At 34.6% G+C, this 17835-nt stretch overlaps 1 protein-coding gene across 2 annotated transcripts in view; it reads right to left on the bottom strand.

The window, feature by feature from the left end:
- CDH2 (cadherin 2) overlaps nt 1-17835 on the bottom strand; it is a 219928-nt gene that overhangs the window by 53941 nt on the left and 148152 nt on the right. For both annotated transcript variants that reach the window (XM_007455364.1, XM_007455365.1), the window contains 4 exons: nt 9163-9389; nt 6975-7121; nt 5078-5233; nt 977-1121 (listed from right to left, as the gene is read on the bottom strand). In XM_007455364.1, coding sequence (XP_007455426.1) covers nt 977-1121; nt 5078-5233; nt 6975-7121; nt 9163-9389 — 675 coding nt within the window. The remainder of the gene's footprint in view (nt 1-976; nt 1122-5077; nt 5234-6974; nt 7122-9162; nt 9390-17835) is intronic.

Here is a 17835-nt window from a genome sequence, read left to right as displayed (position 1 = left end):
TCTTCTGAGGATACAGACAAGTGTATTTGGACCAGGAAAAGTGCCAGTTTAAGGCATAGTTGGCTATATCTATAAATTGGCTTAGGCAAATCCAGTATAGATGACGAAGGAAACGCATAGCGTAAGTTTAAATGTCGAGGCTTTCTTACATACAAAATATTAAACTATAATTAATTAAGTCTCTCTAAATACCCAAACATCTCAGGAAAGCTGGCAAAGCGTTTCCTTTTACCATCTCTATCCCAACTGATTTTCTCGTCCACAAGTTTTCCAAACTTTCTGGCCTTGGTATTCCACTGTGACTGAAGTTTACAGGGTTTTCAGTACAGGAATTTAAAATCTTGGTCAAATATCACTTCACAATGGCGAGAGGCTTTCTGGCAACTGCTCTTTCTAGACTAGGTCACTTTCCATGACACTAGTTTAAATGCAAGAGCTGCAGAAGACATTAGGGTCACCCTGAAAGTAAGTATCTTGTGTAGCTAGAGAACAGCAGTCTCAGCTGTCACCAATCCCCCTCTCTGCTTTTGGTTTTGCCCCACTGCCTGGTCCTAGGAACGCCACGTGTTTTAAGACACTCCAGTTGTTTTAGGTGCTGCTATGACTAATAAGATAAAATCTATACTTTACAAACAGAAAGCCCCTGGTCTTCCAGTGTTCACTTTCTAGCTGCATGGCCTTTATCAACCATAGCAGAATCAAAGGATTGTATAGATTTTACAGTCTAGAGTCAGATACTGTAGCGTATATTTTTTCAAAGGTGGAAAAAGTTATTGTAGGCAGTAGAGGGGTATTTTTCTGTTTTCTCTCTTCAGTCTCTTTTTCCCTAAGTTACCTTCCTTTTTGCCTAAAAGCAGCATGAATGAAAGAAAATGACACAAAAGGCTCACGTGATTTCTCCTTATCCTGCTTATATACGTGTTGGATTACATTGCATTTCCTCAAGCAATCTCCAAATTATGATCTTTGAACTTACCAGGCTTTGATCCCTCAGGAACCGTCCCATTCCAAACCTGGTGTAAGAACTCAGGTCTGTTATCATTCATGTCAATAACATTGATGACAATGTCAATCGGGTTCTCCACTTGGTTTCCATTAATATCCACTGCATGCGCCCTCAACTGCAAGAGTAATTAGAAAACAAAACAATTTAACAGATTTAGGTCTCGAGTGAGAAGATAAAAGACAACATACCCATGCTACCAAAACAGCACAGATGGACCGAAAACCAAAAGCTATTCGTCCTATCAAAAAAAAAAAAAAAAAAAAAAAAAAAAAGGAATTCCCTGGTTGTCCAGTGGTTAGGGCTCTGAGCTTTCACTGGCGAGGGCACGGGTTCGATCCCTAGTTGGGGAACTAAGGTCCCACAAGCAGCGTGGTATGGCCAAAGGGGGGAAGAAAGCTATTTGTCCCATCAAAATTTAAGTTAGCCAAACTCTACATAATTAGGGGAGACAGAGTAGCAAAAGGTCACCACTTGCTATCTGCTAGGCACCCTGCTCAGAGCTCTATGGATTTTACTTCGTTTAATATATATACAAAAGAGTGAGGTAGAAACAAATCCACATTTGAAGGTAAGGAAATTGAGCTTCAGAAAAGCTAAGTAACTCTACTCTGTTTATTGACAGAGCCCCTGTCCAAAGCCAGTTCTGTCCAGCTCCCAAATCCTTTTGCTAAGTCCGTACAAGAGTCAGGATAATCAAAAATGTGGTACTGGCCTAGAATAGTCATAGAGAACAAGAGAAAAGGAGAGAATCTAGAAAGAATTAAGTGTGTACAAGGAATTTTGACTCTTTTTTAATTGTAAAAGTCACTCACTCATACATATTAAGAGTACATAAGACAGTTGTTACTCTCCCAAGGTTGAGTTCTCAGTATTATAGGTACTTTTCTAGAAATTTTATCTTTTTCTTCCTTTTTAAACAAATATGATCACTCAGCTACTCTTGGCAAAATATCTTCAAAATCTTTTCATCCGGAACATAGAAAACCATTTCAATCTTTTCAAAAGCTATGTACTGTTCCACTGAATTGTTTCTTTTAAAGAGAATTCTTCTATGATTTTCCTCTTAAGTGTGATGCTGGCTGCTGGTTTCTGTCAGATACGCTTTATCAAGCTAAAGAATCATCAACATATCCTTTTTTTATTTAGAGGTTAACACATGAAACAATGTAAATTTTATTACACTGCCCTTTTCAACACCTACAGAAAGAATCCCTGTTTCCCTTGACTTATTTAATCCATTGATGGTATTAAATAACAATAATACTATTATTACATTAAGAGATTCTTAATAATGAACTATCCTGGCCATTCTATAATTAATTCTATTTTGTTATGGATATTGCTCATTTATGTGCAAGTACTGAGAATCTGGAGATCAAGAATTCACCCCGAAATTGACCTGAACATATTTATTTCCTGAGTTTTAACCACAGAAGTTCAGATAGTGAGAATTCGTACCGAAGAGATATTTAGAATTTTTGATATTGATATTATTTGTATTCATAAATTAGAAACTAGCCTAATTAAGGACTGGTCTATTGTGTGCTGCCTTTATTAAGTTCTCCTATTAATGTGATGCTGTTTTTGTGAAAGGCTTGCAAGTTTTACTTCTTTCTTTATGTTTTAGAACAATATAAAAAGCATTAGAATTACATGTTCCTTAAGGATTTTAGAAGAATTGGTTGACAGAACAATCAAGGCGTTTGGGAGGAGGGAGTTGAGTGATACTCTGGATTTAAAACATTTTTAGTTTTTTATATGCTTATTTGCCTGTTTCTATCTAGGGGAGTCTTGCTCTACCACATATCAATATATTAATAATTTTCAAAACTTCAATAATCTTAAAAGTTTGTACAAGTGCAAAAAATTCAACAAATATATTAATGAGAAAAATAAGAGTCTAAAAACAAACACATGCATAGGTGGAGGAAAAAGTATGGAATGACACACTCAAATCAATGGGAATACGAATTCAATATACGGTGTTGGGATAACTGCGCTGGCCGTAAAGGAAAAACAAAGCGGATCTATATCCCTTTCTTCTTTTACTAAGCTAAACTCCACAGAGGTTGAACATTTAGAGGCAAAAATAAATAAATAAATAAATAAAACAGATAAAATGGAGGAGATTAGCATCTTGGAGCAGGAAAAACCTTTATAAACATCTCTGGAAAGCCAGAATGCCTGATAAAATGAAAACAACAACAAACATCACCATGGAAAAACTCTAAGTTATAGTAAGGTAAAAACTATAAACAAAGTTTAAAGACAAACAACAAAAGGGGAAATATATGACAAATCATGTATTAACAACGCTAGTACATAAAAAAAGGTTCTTAAAAGTACAGAAAAGGATAAACGACCCCCTGCCCAAATTCAACATAAGACAGGAGTAAGGATATCAGGATATTCAACATACGCAACTTAAAACGTCAAGATAATTCTTTTACCAATAGTACTGGCAATAAATAAATAATGCCTGGGATTGATAATGGAGTGGAAAGTATCTACTATATAGTGGGAAGGTAGTGCGACACAATACAACTATTCTAGAGAACAATTTCACTATATTTATCAAAATAATTCCAATTTTAGGAAATTTTTCCAAGGATATAATGCGAAAATGTACAGAGAGATGTTCATTGTCACATTATTTATACAGTAGTTGTAAAATACAGCTGAAAGAACTAAATTACCCAAATATTTACCAGTAGATAATTACTTAAAATTATGTTAGAGCAATCAAAAATGATGATATAAATAAACAGTGATTTACTGACATGGAAAGATGCTAAATCTTATGATCGTTAAGTGACAAAAGCTGGTCTCAGAGAATGATCCCAATTTCAAAACAATACATTTATGAATCTACGCACAGAGAAATATCTTACAGAATATCACCAAAGTTAGGGGAAAAAAAAAAAAGAAAATGGTTAGTTTATGTACTGGGATTTCAAATTCTTTTCACTTTCTTATTAATACTGTATTATTTGAAAAATTTCATTTCTGTATTATTTGAAAAGTTTTTACAATGTGCCAATATTCTTTGCTAAGAGAAAATGATACTTTCATTAAAAGTTTTAGTAATTCATATAGAAATTGGAGAAGTAATAAAGATCAATTTAGGTTTCTATATTAAATGCATGAAAAAATTGTTGAAATCCTGTTCCAGAAAAATGTGCAAGCATGGCTAGAAAAAAATGAAAGAAAAATGCTTTCTGGAATTTAGACTTTAATATTAGGTAATTCTTGAGTTTTAAAATACTCATTACAATATTATTTTTAAATCAGTTTCAAACAAATACATATATTAAAAAATATGAACATGTAACTATATACAAAAGCTGTTATAACTTAATAGGAAAATGAATAAAATAGAAAAATGACACAAAAATTAGCTTAAGAAATATAACTAGATAATATATCTAAGAAAAGATTGCTCAGACTGACAGATTGATGAAACCAAGTATCGGCAGGGTTATGTGGAAAAGGGAAATCTTAATTCCCAATAGGCAGACCAAAATGGCACATCTTTCTGGAGTTAATATGACCAACAAATAACAAAACAAAAATGTGCTATCCATTTTCTACGACTCTAATGGTAATAATAATACCAGCAGGAACAGATAAAATGACAAACATAAATGTATATTAATAAGAAACTGCTATTAAAATGATAGTTTATCTATTCAATGAATACTATACAGCCATTAAAAATGTCATGGTCTTTATATAATTTATATGAAACAGTATTGACCCCTTTCATGTAAATTTGTTCTTATAAATTCTTAGCCACGTATCTGAAGGCAAGTATCAGCATGTAAACAGTAATATGATTTTAAGCAGTTTTAGTTTTTTCTTTGGCATTGTTTGCTTTTTACCATGAGCATTCATCAATTTTATGAAAACAGTAAACTTATTAAAAATAAACTGAAAAGGCTACAGGTACATTTCTGGTGTTAGAATGCTCAGGATCAAAGCTTTAAGACTGATGTGAGAGGCAAATGTTAAGCCCTGCACATATTTGGAAGAGTATTAATACAGAGAATTATCAGCTGGCTGAAATCTTACATGAAACCGGGCTATGAGCTCGCGATCCAGAGGCTTGGTCACTGACAGCTGACCTGAGATGGGGTTGATAATGAAGATACCAGTTGGAGGCTGGTCGGCTCCCGGCCCAGTTACGCTGTACCGCAGAGAGAGGTTTTTATCTCTATCGGACCTGATCTGAGGGTCAAGAAGACAATCACATTAAACAAGGGACTAAATAAGCTCATTATCAGAGACAGGGCATGCCACACCTCACGGTCTCTTCCAGTTACAAATGTATACCATCTCTTCCCAGAAAAACCCTTGAAGCTCTTCCTGTCCTGCCCCTTTTCTTTGCTGCTGGGTGATGGGCTTCAAAACGAGATGTCACCTATCACCAGAAGGACTGGGGGCAATGTTAACATCTAAAAGAACACTCACTAGGAGTAGTGCAAAAGTCAAAATTAAGGAGCATCAGTTTTTAAACAGAATCAAAGTCTCTCCTGGGAATCTGGAGGTTAGAATATTTAACTCAGTAACAGGTGTCCAATTTAATGAAGATAGAAATTATTTACTTTTTGCACGAGTTAGGATAAGAAATAATCGTCTCACCATAGTGTGCAAGAGCCTCACATGGGAACTCTAAGATTATGGTTGAGCCTGGAAGTGAGATTCCTGTACTTGCATCGTGATGATGTTTTTCACTGCAACCAAAGCTTCCCACGTTATTTTAAGGTGGCACCTAATACCCCAAATTCTTTATTAATAACAAAGCACGCAAGAAATGATTTTATAATGTATCTCTATTACTCTTAAAAATTATACCCATTTATAGGCTCACTGCCTGCTCCTCCAAATACAACAATTCCCGGAAAAATAAGTTTACAGATGAGTGGTCATAGGAACAGGCTATAAAAAGGGAGGAAGGAGAACAGTACAGAGAAAGGGCCAGCTGAGCAATACTGTTTGGAGGTGAGGATACGAGATATTTGTGTATTAGGTAAATACCTTTAATCCAGTAACAGAATCCAGTTTTTGTTTTGTTTTGTTTTTTTTAGCTAAGGCAAAATTCTTTCCTTTTCTCATTCTCCATTAAAGTAGAAACACAGAAAACACCTCGATTTGGGGGCTACGTCTTTCATTGTTCAACTGAATTATAATGCACATTACCATAGACTATACAACACAAATAAATGACTTATTAAAAAATACAGCTTTCTGTATGTATCTGTTGGAATGTTAAATTAATCCTATACAGAAACATTTACTTTCTACTAGATGGGAATACAATGACTTTGTCTTATTTTCTTTTTGTAATAAATAAAAGGTTGCTCATTTTACTAAACGTGTAGAGATATCTGTCATTTTGTTCTCTGGGTCTGATGGTATGCACTTAGAGTAACTGGAGAAAAATCTCACTCTTCAGCTCTGAAAGCCTGTTTTTGCACAGCCCCAGGGAGTCTGTTAATGGTATCAGAGGTCATTTTTTATTTCTTTAGAAAACTTTCAAACGCACTTGGTACTGGCATTTTTAGCAATGATTGCCCCTTTATTTTTTCTTTGGCCCAAAAGCTGTTTGTAGAGGGCAAAGATCATCACGGGGAGTGCAGATTTCAGACAGGGAAGCTAAGGGGTGTGGGAAAGGGTACAGTGTGGGTGTGAAACATGTTGGAGCTAAGGCGTATGTATTCAGACACTGAACAAACTTTATCATCCATGAAATACAGGACTGACCCACAGAGTGCTCTATCCATAAATAATCTGAGGTAATGAAAAAATGGAGAAGAGACTGTTTATAACACTACAGACATTTCATCAATACAAAACAAATTTTAGTACATACATGTTGTAAACTCTACCTTGTGAAAAAAGAGACAAAAGCACTTCTAACATACACTTGACACACGCCATGGAGATCAATGAAATTGTGCCACCCTACCCTGACAAGTTCTTGAGGAAAAGGCCCTCTGGAGTTTTCTGGCAAGTTGATTGGAGGGATAACCCAGTCTCTCTTCTGCCTTTGTAGGTAGCCATTGTGCTTAGTCAATTGTCTTGGGAATACTATTTCTTCAATTTCTCGTGATTCCTTTGCATTAAAATACAAGAAGACATTCCTGAGTACTAGGAAAACATTTTCTGAAAGTACATCAATATCAATGGATACCTGTAAGCGTAGGAATCACAGTTTATTATGAACAAGAAAATAGGTCTGGAGGCCCTCTCCTCGTCCCCCTATTAAAATAATAGAAAACACCGTAAAATTGTGGGTGACAGTGTTCACTGAAAAATTGAATTCCAAAAAATTTATTATGTGGCACAGCTGTGTAAACTATTTGCAGTTTCTATAAGCCATCTTAGATAGTAGTTAATATTGAGCAAAATTTAATAGTACCCTTTTATACCTTTCTCATTAGTTTAAACCATAGTTCAGGTAATGTGCTACTGTGTACGTTAAATTTAGATCTTGATGTGCTAAAATATAATTTGGATTTCAAAAGAAGTTTAATACATACTGCTAAGGAACGTCTCAAATATTTATGGCCCTATTAAATCCCACAGAATTAATGCTGTACTTATTCTAAACCTATGTCAGTCGTGACGGATGCTGTAGATGACCCACTTTGCACATGGGGTATTAATCTCTGCTGGGTGTCAACATTTTCTTCTGTTTCTCCCTATGTCTGTAGACATTTTAGCCATTAGCCCTTGCTGCTTCAATGCAAAGATCCAAGCTAGTTTGCTGGAACACAGCGAATCATCAACAACAACCAAAGCATCTTTTCACTCAAGTTACCAGTTCCTTACTTTATAGTACCCAAATGACACGATTCCCCCTAACAGTTAATAGATTAACAAATTACATTTCACATAATGAAAGTCCAACATTGGTATAAGAGAAAAAAATATCTTTTTCTCTAATATTTATTCATATTTGATTATGGCTGTGTATATCACATTTACAATTAAATACCAGAAAAGAATGTGTGTATTCTTATCTCTTACAGTACAATAAATATAAAAAATGTAATAGTCGGGCTTCCCTGGTGGCGCAGTGCTTGAGAGTCCGCCTGCCGATGCGGGGGACGCGGGTTCGTGCCCCGTTTCGGGAGGATCCCGCGTGCCGCGGAGCGGCTGGGCCCGTGGGCCATGGCCGCTGGGCCTGCGCGTCTGGAGCCTGTGCTCCGCAGGTGGGAGAGGCCGCAGCAGTGAGAGGCCCGCATAACGCAAGAAAAAAAAAAAAAAAAAAAAAAAAAATAAAAAATAAAAAAAACAGATCAATAGAATTAGAAATGAAAAAGGAGAAGTAACTACTTTGTTATAAAGCAGAAACTAACACACCATTGTAAAGCAATTATACTCCAATAAAGATGTAAAAAAAAAAAAAAAAAAAAGAAAATGTAATAGTCATAAAATCATGGACTTGAAATTATATTAATCAACTCAAAGGACTAGAATATTCAGAACTAATAATGTTATCATAACTTTACTGAGGAAGTTAACGTTTCTATTTAAAATTCTTAAAATAGTGCCTTACACAAAATAAGTGCTCAATAAATATTGAACTGAACTGAACTTTACTCTGTTAGAAATGTATCTTATTTATTTTATCTTGGCTTATAGCAGCTTCCACCAGAGGGAGTACATTATTCCTAAAAGTCATGTCGGTAGTATAAATAATTCATACTCCCCAATTTAATTATTAAGAGACAAGACAACAACCCAGTACTCCTTGACAGAAATGCTTTCCTTCTACTACTATAAATCTGTATTTCCCATCTAATAAATTTGGCTGGTGACATCTTACAAACAATTGTTTATTTTGTGGTTAAATTTAACACCTTATAAAGCTTCTAAGAAATTTAAAACAAACAACTACTTCTAATTTAAATTAAATTATAAATCTCAAAGTATAAACAAACCTTTCAAATACAGTTTAGGATTGCTGATAATACATTTTGTCTAAGCATAAGGTTAAAAACAGCAAAATACTATTGTAGCAAATGAAGTTGATACAAAGTCAAATATTGGCCACCCACTAATGTGATGCAAAGTATGTATTTAGTTCAAGCTGCACATTTCTGATCTGCAAACATAACTCCATCCAAAGCCATACTCGGATACTCTACCTTCACTGAATCCTCAGGTAAGGTTGGTTTGAGGCTCAATTTTACTGCCACTTGCCACTTTTCCTGAGTCTCTTTGTCTTGAGCATATATCAGGAACTTTGAGTGCTCAGAGGAGAGGGGAAAGCTTCTCACGGCATACACCATGCCATCTGCATCCACCTTAAAATCTGCTGGTTCGCTGCTTTCATACTGTACTTTCCTTTTCCCGTTGCAGTTGCTAAACTTCACTGCAAAAGATAATAAATACATAAGACTAATTACATCACAAAGGCAAAAACAACTATTCATCTTAAGCTATATCCTGATTAGGTTAAAAATAAAATGTAGCATCATGAAACACAAAAATTTTATTTTATTTTATTTTATTTTATTTTATTTTATTTTATTTTTTGTGGTACGTGGGCCTCTCACTGTTGTGGCCTCTCCCGTTGTGGAGCACAGGACCTGGACGCGCAGGCTCAGCGGCCATGGCTCACGGGCCCAGCCGCTCCTCGGCATGCGGGATCTTCCCAGACCGGGGCACGAACCCGCGTCCCCTGCATCAGCAGGCGGACTCTCAACCACTGCACCACCAGGGAAGCCCCCCAAATTTTATTTTTACATTATTAAATTTTCATTAAAATTTTTTTTAAAGTTGCACCACTCCATTTACAGTTATTCCAAATATTAGCTCTATTCCCCGTGTTGTACAGGACATCCCTATAGTCTATGTTACACCCAATCATTTGTAACTCCCACCCTCACCCCTGTATTGCCCCTCCCCCCTTCCCCCCACTGGTAACCACTAGTTTGTTCTCTGTATCTGTGAGTCTGCTTCTTTTTTGTTTCATTCACTAGTTTGTGGTATTTTTTAGATTCCACATCTAAGTGCTGTCATACAGTATTTGTCTTTCTCTGTCTGACTTATTTCACTTAGCATAGTCCCCTCCAAGTCCACCCATGTTGCTGCAAGTGGTAAAACTTCATTCTTTTTTATGGCTGAGTAGTATTCCATTGTGTGTGTGTGTGTGTGTGTGTGTGTGTGTGTGTGTGTGTGTGTGTGTGTGTACCACATCTTTAGCCATTCATATGATGATGAACACTTAGGGTGTTGGGTTGTGAAAGAAAATGAATTAACATTTGTTGAATGCTAGGCACTGAACAAGACACTTAAGGTTATTTACTTTAACCTTAAGAATAACCACCCAAAGTAGGAATCATTTTATCTGTTCTACAGATGGGGAAGAAAATTCAGAAAGCCACCAATGCTCCAAGCTGTTTGACTCTTAGTGGTTGTTTGCCTTACAGGAGCACAAAGGGATCTAACTCAACTTATGACTCAAGTCTTAAACCTTTAATAGACAATGAAAGTAAAGTAAAAAAGCTTGATAGATGCTTGGGAAGAGAGTAATGCCACATTTAGATCTCTGAAAGTACCAAAGTAACTAGCATATTAAAAAGGAGTTCTTCATTTGGAGCATAGCTTGAATGTCCCACAGAGGGGAGGAGCTGAGCCGCTCACGGGCTAATGACAGTGTGTGGCAAATGAGAAAAATTCACACTCACTGTTACTGCCACTGACTTCGGCTAATTTGGTACTCAGCTCACCTATTTGGATTCAGGTGTCAGAAAGATGCAGGCTAGGAAAGATAGAGGCCTTTGAAAAAATGTATTAGCAAAGAAGGAAAAAATGTGCCTTTTCCTACAAAGGGTCGCTGCACATCCTATGAATGAGAAGTGGGTGATCCCAGAGAGTTTGACATTGGAGAAAACACGTGGGAGGAAATTGCATAATGGTTAGTTACTTAAAATTGTTTCGCTTTTCTAATACTCCTGCCCCCATTGGTTTAATATTTCTGCTATTAAATTGTTCTGTTTTTAAACAACTGGTAATTTTCATTTGCTTTAATATTAAAATAAGCAGCATTTGTGGCATTACTCAGTTTTAAAGAAAGGTCTTGTATTACATAATTCCCTTTGTACATTCAACCAGTGGAATCAATACCTCAACTCAAGGTCCATTGCCAAATGAAAAAGTTCTCCTTAGTGAAGTGTCAATCCTGATTTCATCCTGTGGTTGTGATTTAATGCACAAAATATGCCTGGTTCACATGCTTAATCAATAAATACCAGGTTTTACTGTTTTCAAGTCATGCAAATTAAAAAGCTTATTAATTTCAATGAGTGTTATGGACTGAATTCTGTTCCCCAAAATTCACAGGCTGAAGCCCTAATTCCCAGTACCTTAGAATATAAGTATATTTGGAGATACGGTTTTTAAAGAGGTAATTAAGGTAAATGAGCTCATATGGCTGGGCCCTCATCCAATATGACTGGTGTCTCATAAGAAGAGGAAATTTGGACATAGATGCACGTATACATAGAGGAAAGATGGAAAAGACGGCCATCTGCAAGCCAAAGAGAAAGGTCTCAAGAAAACCCAAACTGGCTGGCCCCTTGATCTCAGACTTCCAGCCTCCAGAACTGTGAGAAAATAAATTTCTGTCATTTAAACCACCCACTCTGTAGTCTAATACATGGATAATACACGAATTCCATTTGTTAACCATTGGTCAACCATTGGTTAACCATTGGTATTGTGTGTTGTTTTGTTCATTTATGACTTAGATGCACCATGAATATTTTCTCAAAATTGAGACCAGATTCACTTCTGCCCTAGCACCAAGCGCTGAAACTTACTTAGGAGAAAGTTTTTACAGAAACATAGAAATTAATAGAAAAAAGTGGAAAACCGCTATGTTATAGAATCTTAGTTACAGCACTAATACATATTTATAATTTATATAATATATTTATTTACCATTTATGGACTTTCAAAATGGTTTTCAGGAGGACTATGGCAAAATATGTTTACCAAAAAACCTGGTTAAAAATAAAAAGAAGAGTGGACAGAAGCCACTTGAAAGGGAGAACGAGATATTCAAGGGACATGGTAAAATTAAGATTAGATGTAAATTTTCACTTTGAGATGAGGAAGGCAAACATCATAGTTATATGACTTGTGAGGAGAAATATATAGTTCACTGGAACCACGCTGTTTCTGTTATTAACATATTTTCCTAATGGATAGTAGGTAAAGAATTCTGAGTAATATAATACGATTTTCAACCTTTATTTTCCAAAATATGAAGCAGTTTGATCATTTTTTAATGTATAGGTTTTTAAGAAAAGGTGATGATACATTTACTTGAAATTAAAATGCATCCTTAGCAGTGAAACTATTCTGTATGATACTGTGATGGCAGATACGTGACAGTACGCATTTGTCAAAACTCATGGACTGAGCAACACAAAGGGTGAACCCCTGAAGTAAAATTAAGGACTTTACAGTTATGTATCATTATTTGTTGTAACAAATGTGCCACATTAATGCAAAACGATAATAACAGGGAAAACTGTGGGGTGGGGTGGATATGGAACTCTTCACTTGGTGCTCAATTTTTCTGTAAACTTAGAATTGTTCTAAAAAATAGTCTATTAATAATTTAAAAAATACTTCCTTTAGGGGAACTAGCTATATTATTAGATATTTGAAAGGAGTAGATAGTTGTCAATATCCTGTCTCTCCCAAACATGAGTTCCAGTGAATTGCCCCAACGTGGTATTAGCTGGAGCTGGATAATATAACTGAATCAATAACTTTACATAAACGCCCTATGTATGGAGATACCGAATGTAGTTTCATGAAAGTCATAGTATTTTACCAGACATGTAATAAAGTTGAAATTCTGTTATTTTAAAAACAATCGAACTCAACTTGAAATATTTTTTTTCCTGACAATCTTCTTTACATTAAAACATTAATTTTGCTTAAGTGCTCAAATAGAGTAGAAGCTGCAGAATTTCAAAACATAGGAGAAAAGGAAATAAATTGCCTTAGACAACTGAAAAAACAAACTTGATCCACTGGATCATTCAAATTTAAAACAACTCTACACACAATTAAATGTTTGTGCCTAAAAACATCATCATATTAAACAAGAACTTTATTATTAGAGCCATTGCATAGTTTACATGTAATATGTGGTTACTGTGTTCTAGCCTACATAAAACTTTGTTAATATGATTAATATGAAATTAAACACCAGTGAAATAATTATTTTAAAGTACTTTTGACTCTTAAAGCAATACCTCAAATTGATGTTGACCATAAAACCATAATATCCTTATAAAATATTAATGGCAAACCACGGATCTTATATATTAAATGTATTAGCAGTTAATAGCACTGCATAAACCACAGAAATGAAAATGTGCAAATACACACATAGTTTATAATTTTTGCCTGAGTAAAACATCACCCATATTTAGAAACAATTATAAGAGAACACTGTAAAATAGTTTTGTGCCTAAATATATCTTTGACTTTTTTCTTGTATTTTTTTCCCACATTAATTGCTATTTCTGAAGGCATATTGGGAAAACAGAAATAGTTTCACACTGTTAACAGACCTTCTCCTTCTATGGGGACAGGGCAATATTTATTAAGGAGTTAGCTAGCTATCTATTAGTGAAGAAGTGATAGGGAGGAAGGTAGAGAAGAACTGTCTCAACATTAAGGATTTCATGGTGTTTTTACTTACAGATTCCAATGGAGAAAGGTTACCAAGTGCAGGTTTGTTCATAAATCTGCTTAGATATTCTTTGCTTACTCTAGGCCCTTTCTGAGTTTCAATTTGAGGAACAATTTTTCCTAGAACCATTTAGGGTCTCCACCAATCCTTTTCACACATGCACAGTAGGATACACTAGAGACAGTTTGGAAATTTCCATATGGACGTTGGTGGAAAAAGTCATTACATTTTCTTTATAGCATATAATTATGATAAGAAAAATGAAATACAGAGTCTTGGGAAACATACTGACTATTAAATACACATAAAACTTCCATACAAAAAAATTTTTAAAAATCTTTAATAAGAAATTTGAGCTTATTTGCATGAAACGCCTTTTTAATAACAAGTTTTGTGACAGAGACATCAAATCCTTGATAATTACCACCAAGGCAAACTTTATTCACAAAAGTTGGTGGTAGCAAATGGGTAGCACAGAGTTCATCACTTTTTCTCCAATTGACAGAAAGTTCTTTCTCGTCATGAACCACGGGGATATACTGATTAAATTTCCTGGTCCTTCTTTTTCTTAATTGACAAATACAATGTTGAAATTCCTCGTGGAAATGCAAAAGTTTTCATATTTTTTCATCCTAAGTATTTTAAAATAATGATAAAACCTGACTTCAAGCATATATAGGTATTGCTCTAACAGTCAATAATTTTTCCTTAGGATTTAAAATGTAACACCAACTAAATATCACAAATGAATCATTTCTATCCTTTTTCCAAAGTTGAACTTTGCTTCAAATCCATAAGCTTGGTGAGTATGTGTAATATTATTTACATGGCCTTTGCGATTTTCAATTAAGTTCATTCAGGTGCTCCAAAATGTCAGTTAAATAGGTTATTTTTTTCAAGCAAATAACTCTCCTTCAACAAATCTGCAGTGAACAACATTCAAACACACTCACAATCCATTTTTCTATTAGCTAATAAACTCTTGCAAAAAAAGTGTCCTTTGGACAGCTTGGGCACTTTGGTATATATCAGCAAATATGGTTTTCTAATCCCTGATCTTTGCATAAAGCTGTTGCCATTTATTTTCATAATATCAATTTATGTGGTTTTAAGATTTATGAGCAAACCTTTATATACAAGAGTTTCTAGGTGAGTAAAACTAACAGAATCATGGGGCTCTCAGATTAAATTCCTGAAGTTTATATCTCCATACCATTTATAGCCAATATACCTTCACGCCATTGTGGCCAGAGCATCAGCCTCATGTAATATTTGCTTAAAATCTTGCTTTAAAGTGTTCATTTGGGTCTTTGAATGTATGATTTACAAAAGTTTGTCTTCCTTTTTTGTTCAAAATGAATAATGCTCTTCAAGGATTCTAACAACTGCTATTAACCAACATATTTATTAATTCCTTAAAGTCATCAACATGCAATGATCACTCTTTTGATCTAATCATCTTTTTGATTACTGCTGTCACTATGGTGTGTGACATGCCAACAGTACCTCTCCTGAGTGTATTATTCAAAAGTGGCTCCTTTTCGATTTCTTCTGCTTCCTTGGTTTCCAGTATAGCACTGATGATACATATATAGGCTGGTAAACTAAGAAATTCTGCCTTTGTGTGAGGCATTTTGGCCTAAGGCATTAAGTGTAAAATCCCATAAATGGCTTTTAGAGCTTGATCATGTAGTGCTATACTCAATCTCATAAAGGAATTTCCTTACTTTCTGCTTAAGAGAATCCAAAATTTCTTCTGCCTAAATTGGTTGTTTTGGGGTACAGTGACCACACAATTAGTCCTGCATGTAGCTTCACTGGCTCACTTTTGCATCAAATAAAACCTTTAGACCAAGTGTGAGAATAATTATAAGGACTCATGAATTCCAATTTGAGGGAAAACATTTGAAGGGGTTTTTGTAACTGAAGTCTTTTCATTTTCCACTGGGCTGGGAAAGTAAACATACTTTAAAATGAAATCGAAAGACAAAAGAGACTGCAGGCATGTATAGCTTCAGAAAATCTATGTGTAAATAATATATAATATACATATAATATATAAATAGTAAACTATAAGTAATAGTATCCTATAATATACTAATGAATATTATAAATATTACAACTATAAAATAAATATATTTCAGGTCTTCTGCATTGTCAAAACATTTAAATATAAGGCATATGAAAAGCTTGGAAAATTAAACGTACTGTAATCTAAATTGGAATACTGAATACTAATTTTCACTTAATTTAATAATTGAAAGTCTTACAAATGTACAAAATATAATCATTATTTACAGTTCTGGATAATCAAAAAATATTTTGAAAGCCATCCATTTCTGCAACTTACAGTCCTGTTTAGTAATTTAGTAAATTTTATGTCCAGAAAAACCAATCAATTTAATTCTAAGGAATTTGTTTCCAAAAACCTATATAAATTTAACATAATAGAGACATTTTAATTTTAAAAAACACACAAAAATTAACTATTGGTTTCCATCGAGAAAAGATTTTGACTGTTAACTTTAAAATCCAACAGGAATAAAGGAAAAAAAGCAAAAGAAGAAAGTGGAAAAAAGAAAAAGAAGGAGGGAAGAAGAAATAAACAACTGAGAAATCTAACCAAGTTAATAATTCTCTGGTACCTGACAAAAACATAAAATTTATATATACCTTCTCTTTTAGAATTAAATGGAGAAAAGTATGAGCAAAAGATGCAAGCAAATTAAATTGAAAGAATAATAAAAGTAACATTTGCATAAAATTTTCACTTAGGATAAACACACTGATATAAAAACAATGATCAGGTGACTGGGGGGCTTCAGTGGGAAAGGGGACATTTTGGTGCTCACTCCATGTGCGGCGAGTACTTGGTCAATGAAAAGATCTGGGGAGATGCTATGTGGAGACTTGGGTCTATGCAAGTCTTAGCAAAAGAGAAAAATAATAAAAACTTTCAGGAAGTTTTTACAGAAAGCCATGAAAGAGCATTCAAATGTAATTTTCACTATTGTGAGTTAATTTACTGACCTGTTTTATAATAAAAATGCCTTCACATTTTTAACACTATAAAGAAGTTCAACTCTGTTATAAAGCAGAAACTAACACACCATTGTAAAGCAATTATACCCCAATAAAGATGTTAAAAAAATAAAAACTAAAAAAAAAAAAAAAAAAACTGAAACTCGCTAACTGAAAAAAAAAAAAAAAAAAAAAAAAAAAAAAAAAAAAAAAGAAGTTCAACCATGAGTATCTACAGCACACTTATATCCCATTCTTGGCAATCTGGTTGGGAAACACTGATCTATTTTGCCATACTGCTGAAATATTAACGCTTCAGTTGGCATTGCGAATGATGACCAACAATTTCAGTTTTTCTCCTCTTTCTAAACATTCATAAAGATGACACTTCTCATCTCCTTGGCCTTCAGCGTGACCATGTGGCTTACTTTGGCCAATAAAATCTGGGGATTGAAGTCACACATATCGCTTCCCAGCAGCAGCATTCAAAAGTTGATACCCTCTACAGCCAGACAAAACTATAATTCAAAAACATACACGTACCCCTATGTCCACAGCAGCACTATTCACAATAACCAAGACACGGAAACAACCTAAATGTCCATTGAGAGAGTAATGGATAAAGAAGATGTGGTACATATATGCAATGGAATACTACTCAGCCATAAAAAAGAATGAAATAATGCCATTTGCAGCAGCATGGATGCAACTAGAGATTATCACACTAAGTGAAGTAAGTCAAAAAGAGAAAGACAAATACCTTACGATATCACTTACATGTGGAATCTAAAATATGACACAAATGAACTTCGTTACAACACTCGCAGACATAGAGAACAGACTTGTGATTGCCAGGGGCAACAGGGCGGGGGGTGTTGGGAAGGGATGGACTGGGAGTCTGGGGTTAGTAGATGCATAGAGAATAGATGGACTACAAGGTCCTACTGTATAGCACAGGGAACTATATTGAATGTTCTGGGATAAACCATAAAAAAGAAAAAAAAAATATATATATATAGAGAGAGAGCCACCTGAGTCACTTTGCTGAACAGCAGAAATTAAAAAAAAAAAAAAAAAA

Source organism: Lipotes vexillifer, unplaced genomic scaffold, assembly GCF_000442215.2.
Source record: "Lipotes vexillifer unplaced genomic scaffold, Lipotes_vexillifer_v1.1 scaffold1018, whole genome shotgun sequence".
Taxonomy (NCBI): domain Eukaryota; kingdom Metazoa; phylum Chordata; class Mammalia; order Artiodactyla; family Lipotidae; genus Lipotes; species Lipotes vexillifer.
The sequence above is the reverse complement of the archived record's forward strand: the minus strand, read 5'-3'. Positions and strand labels throughout refer to the sequence as shown.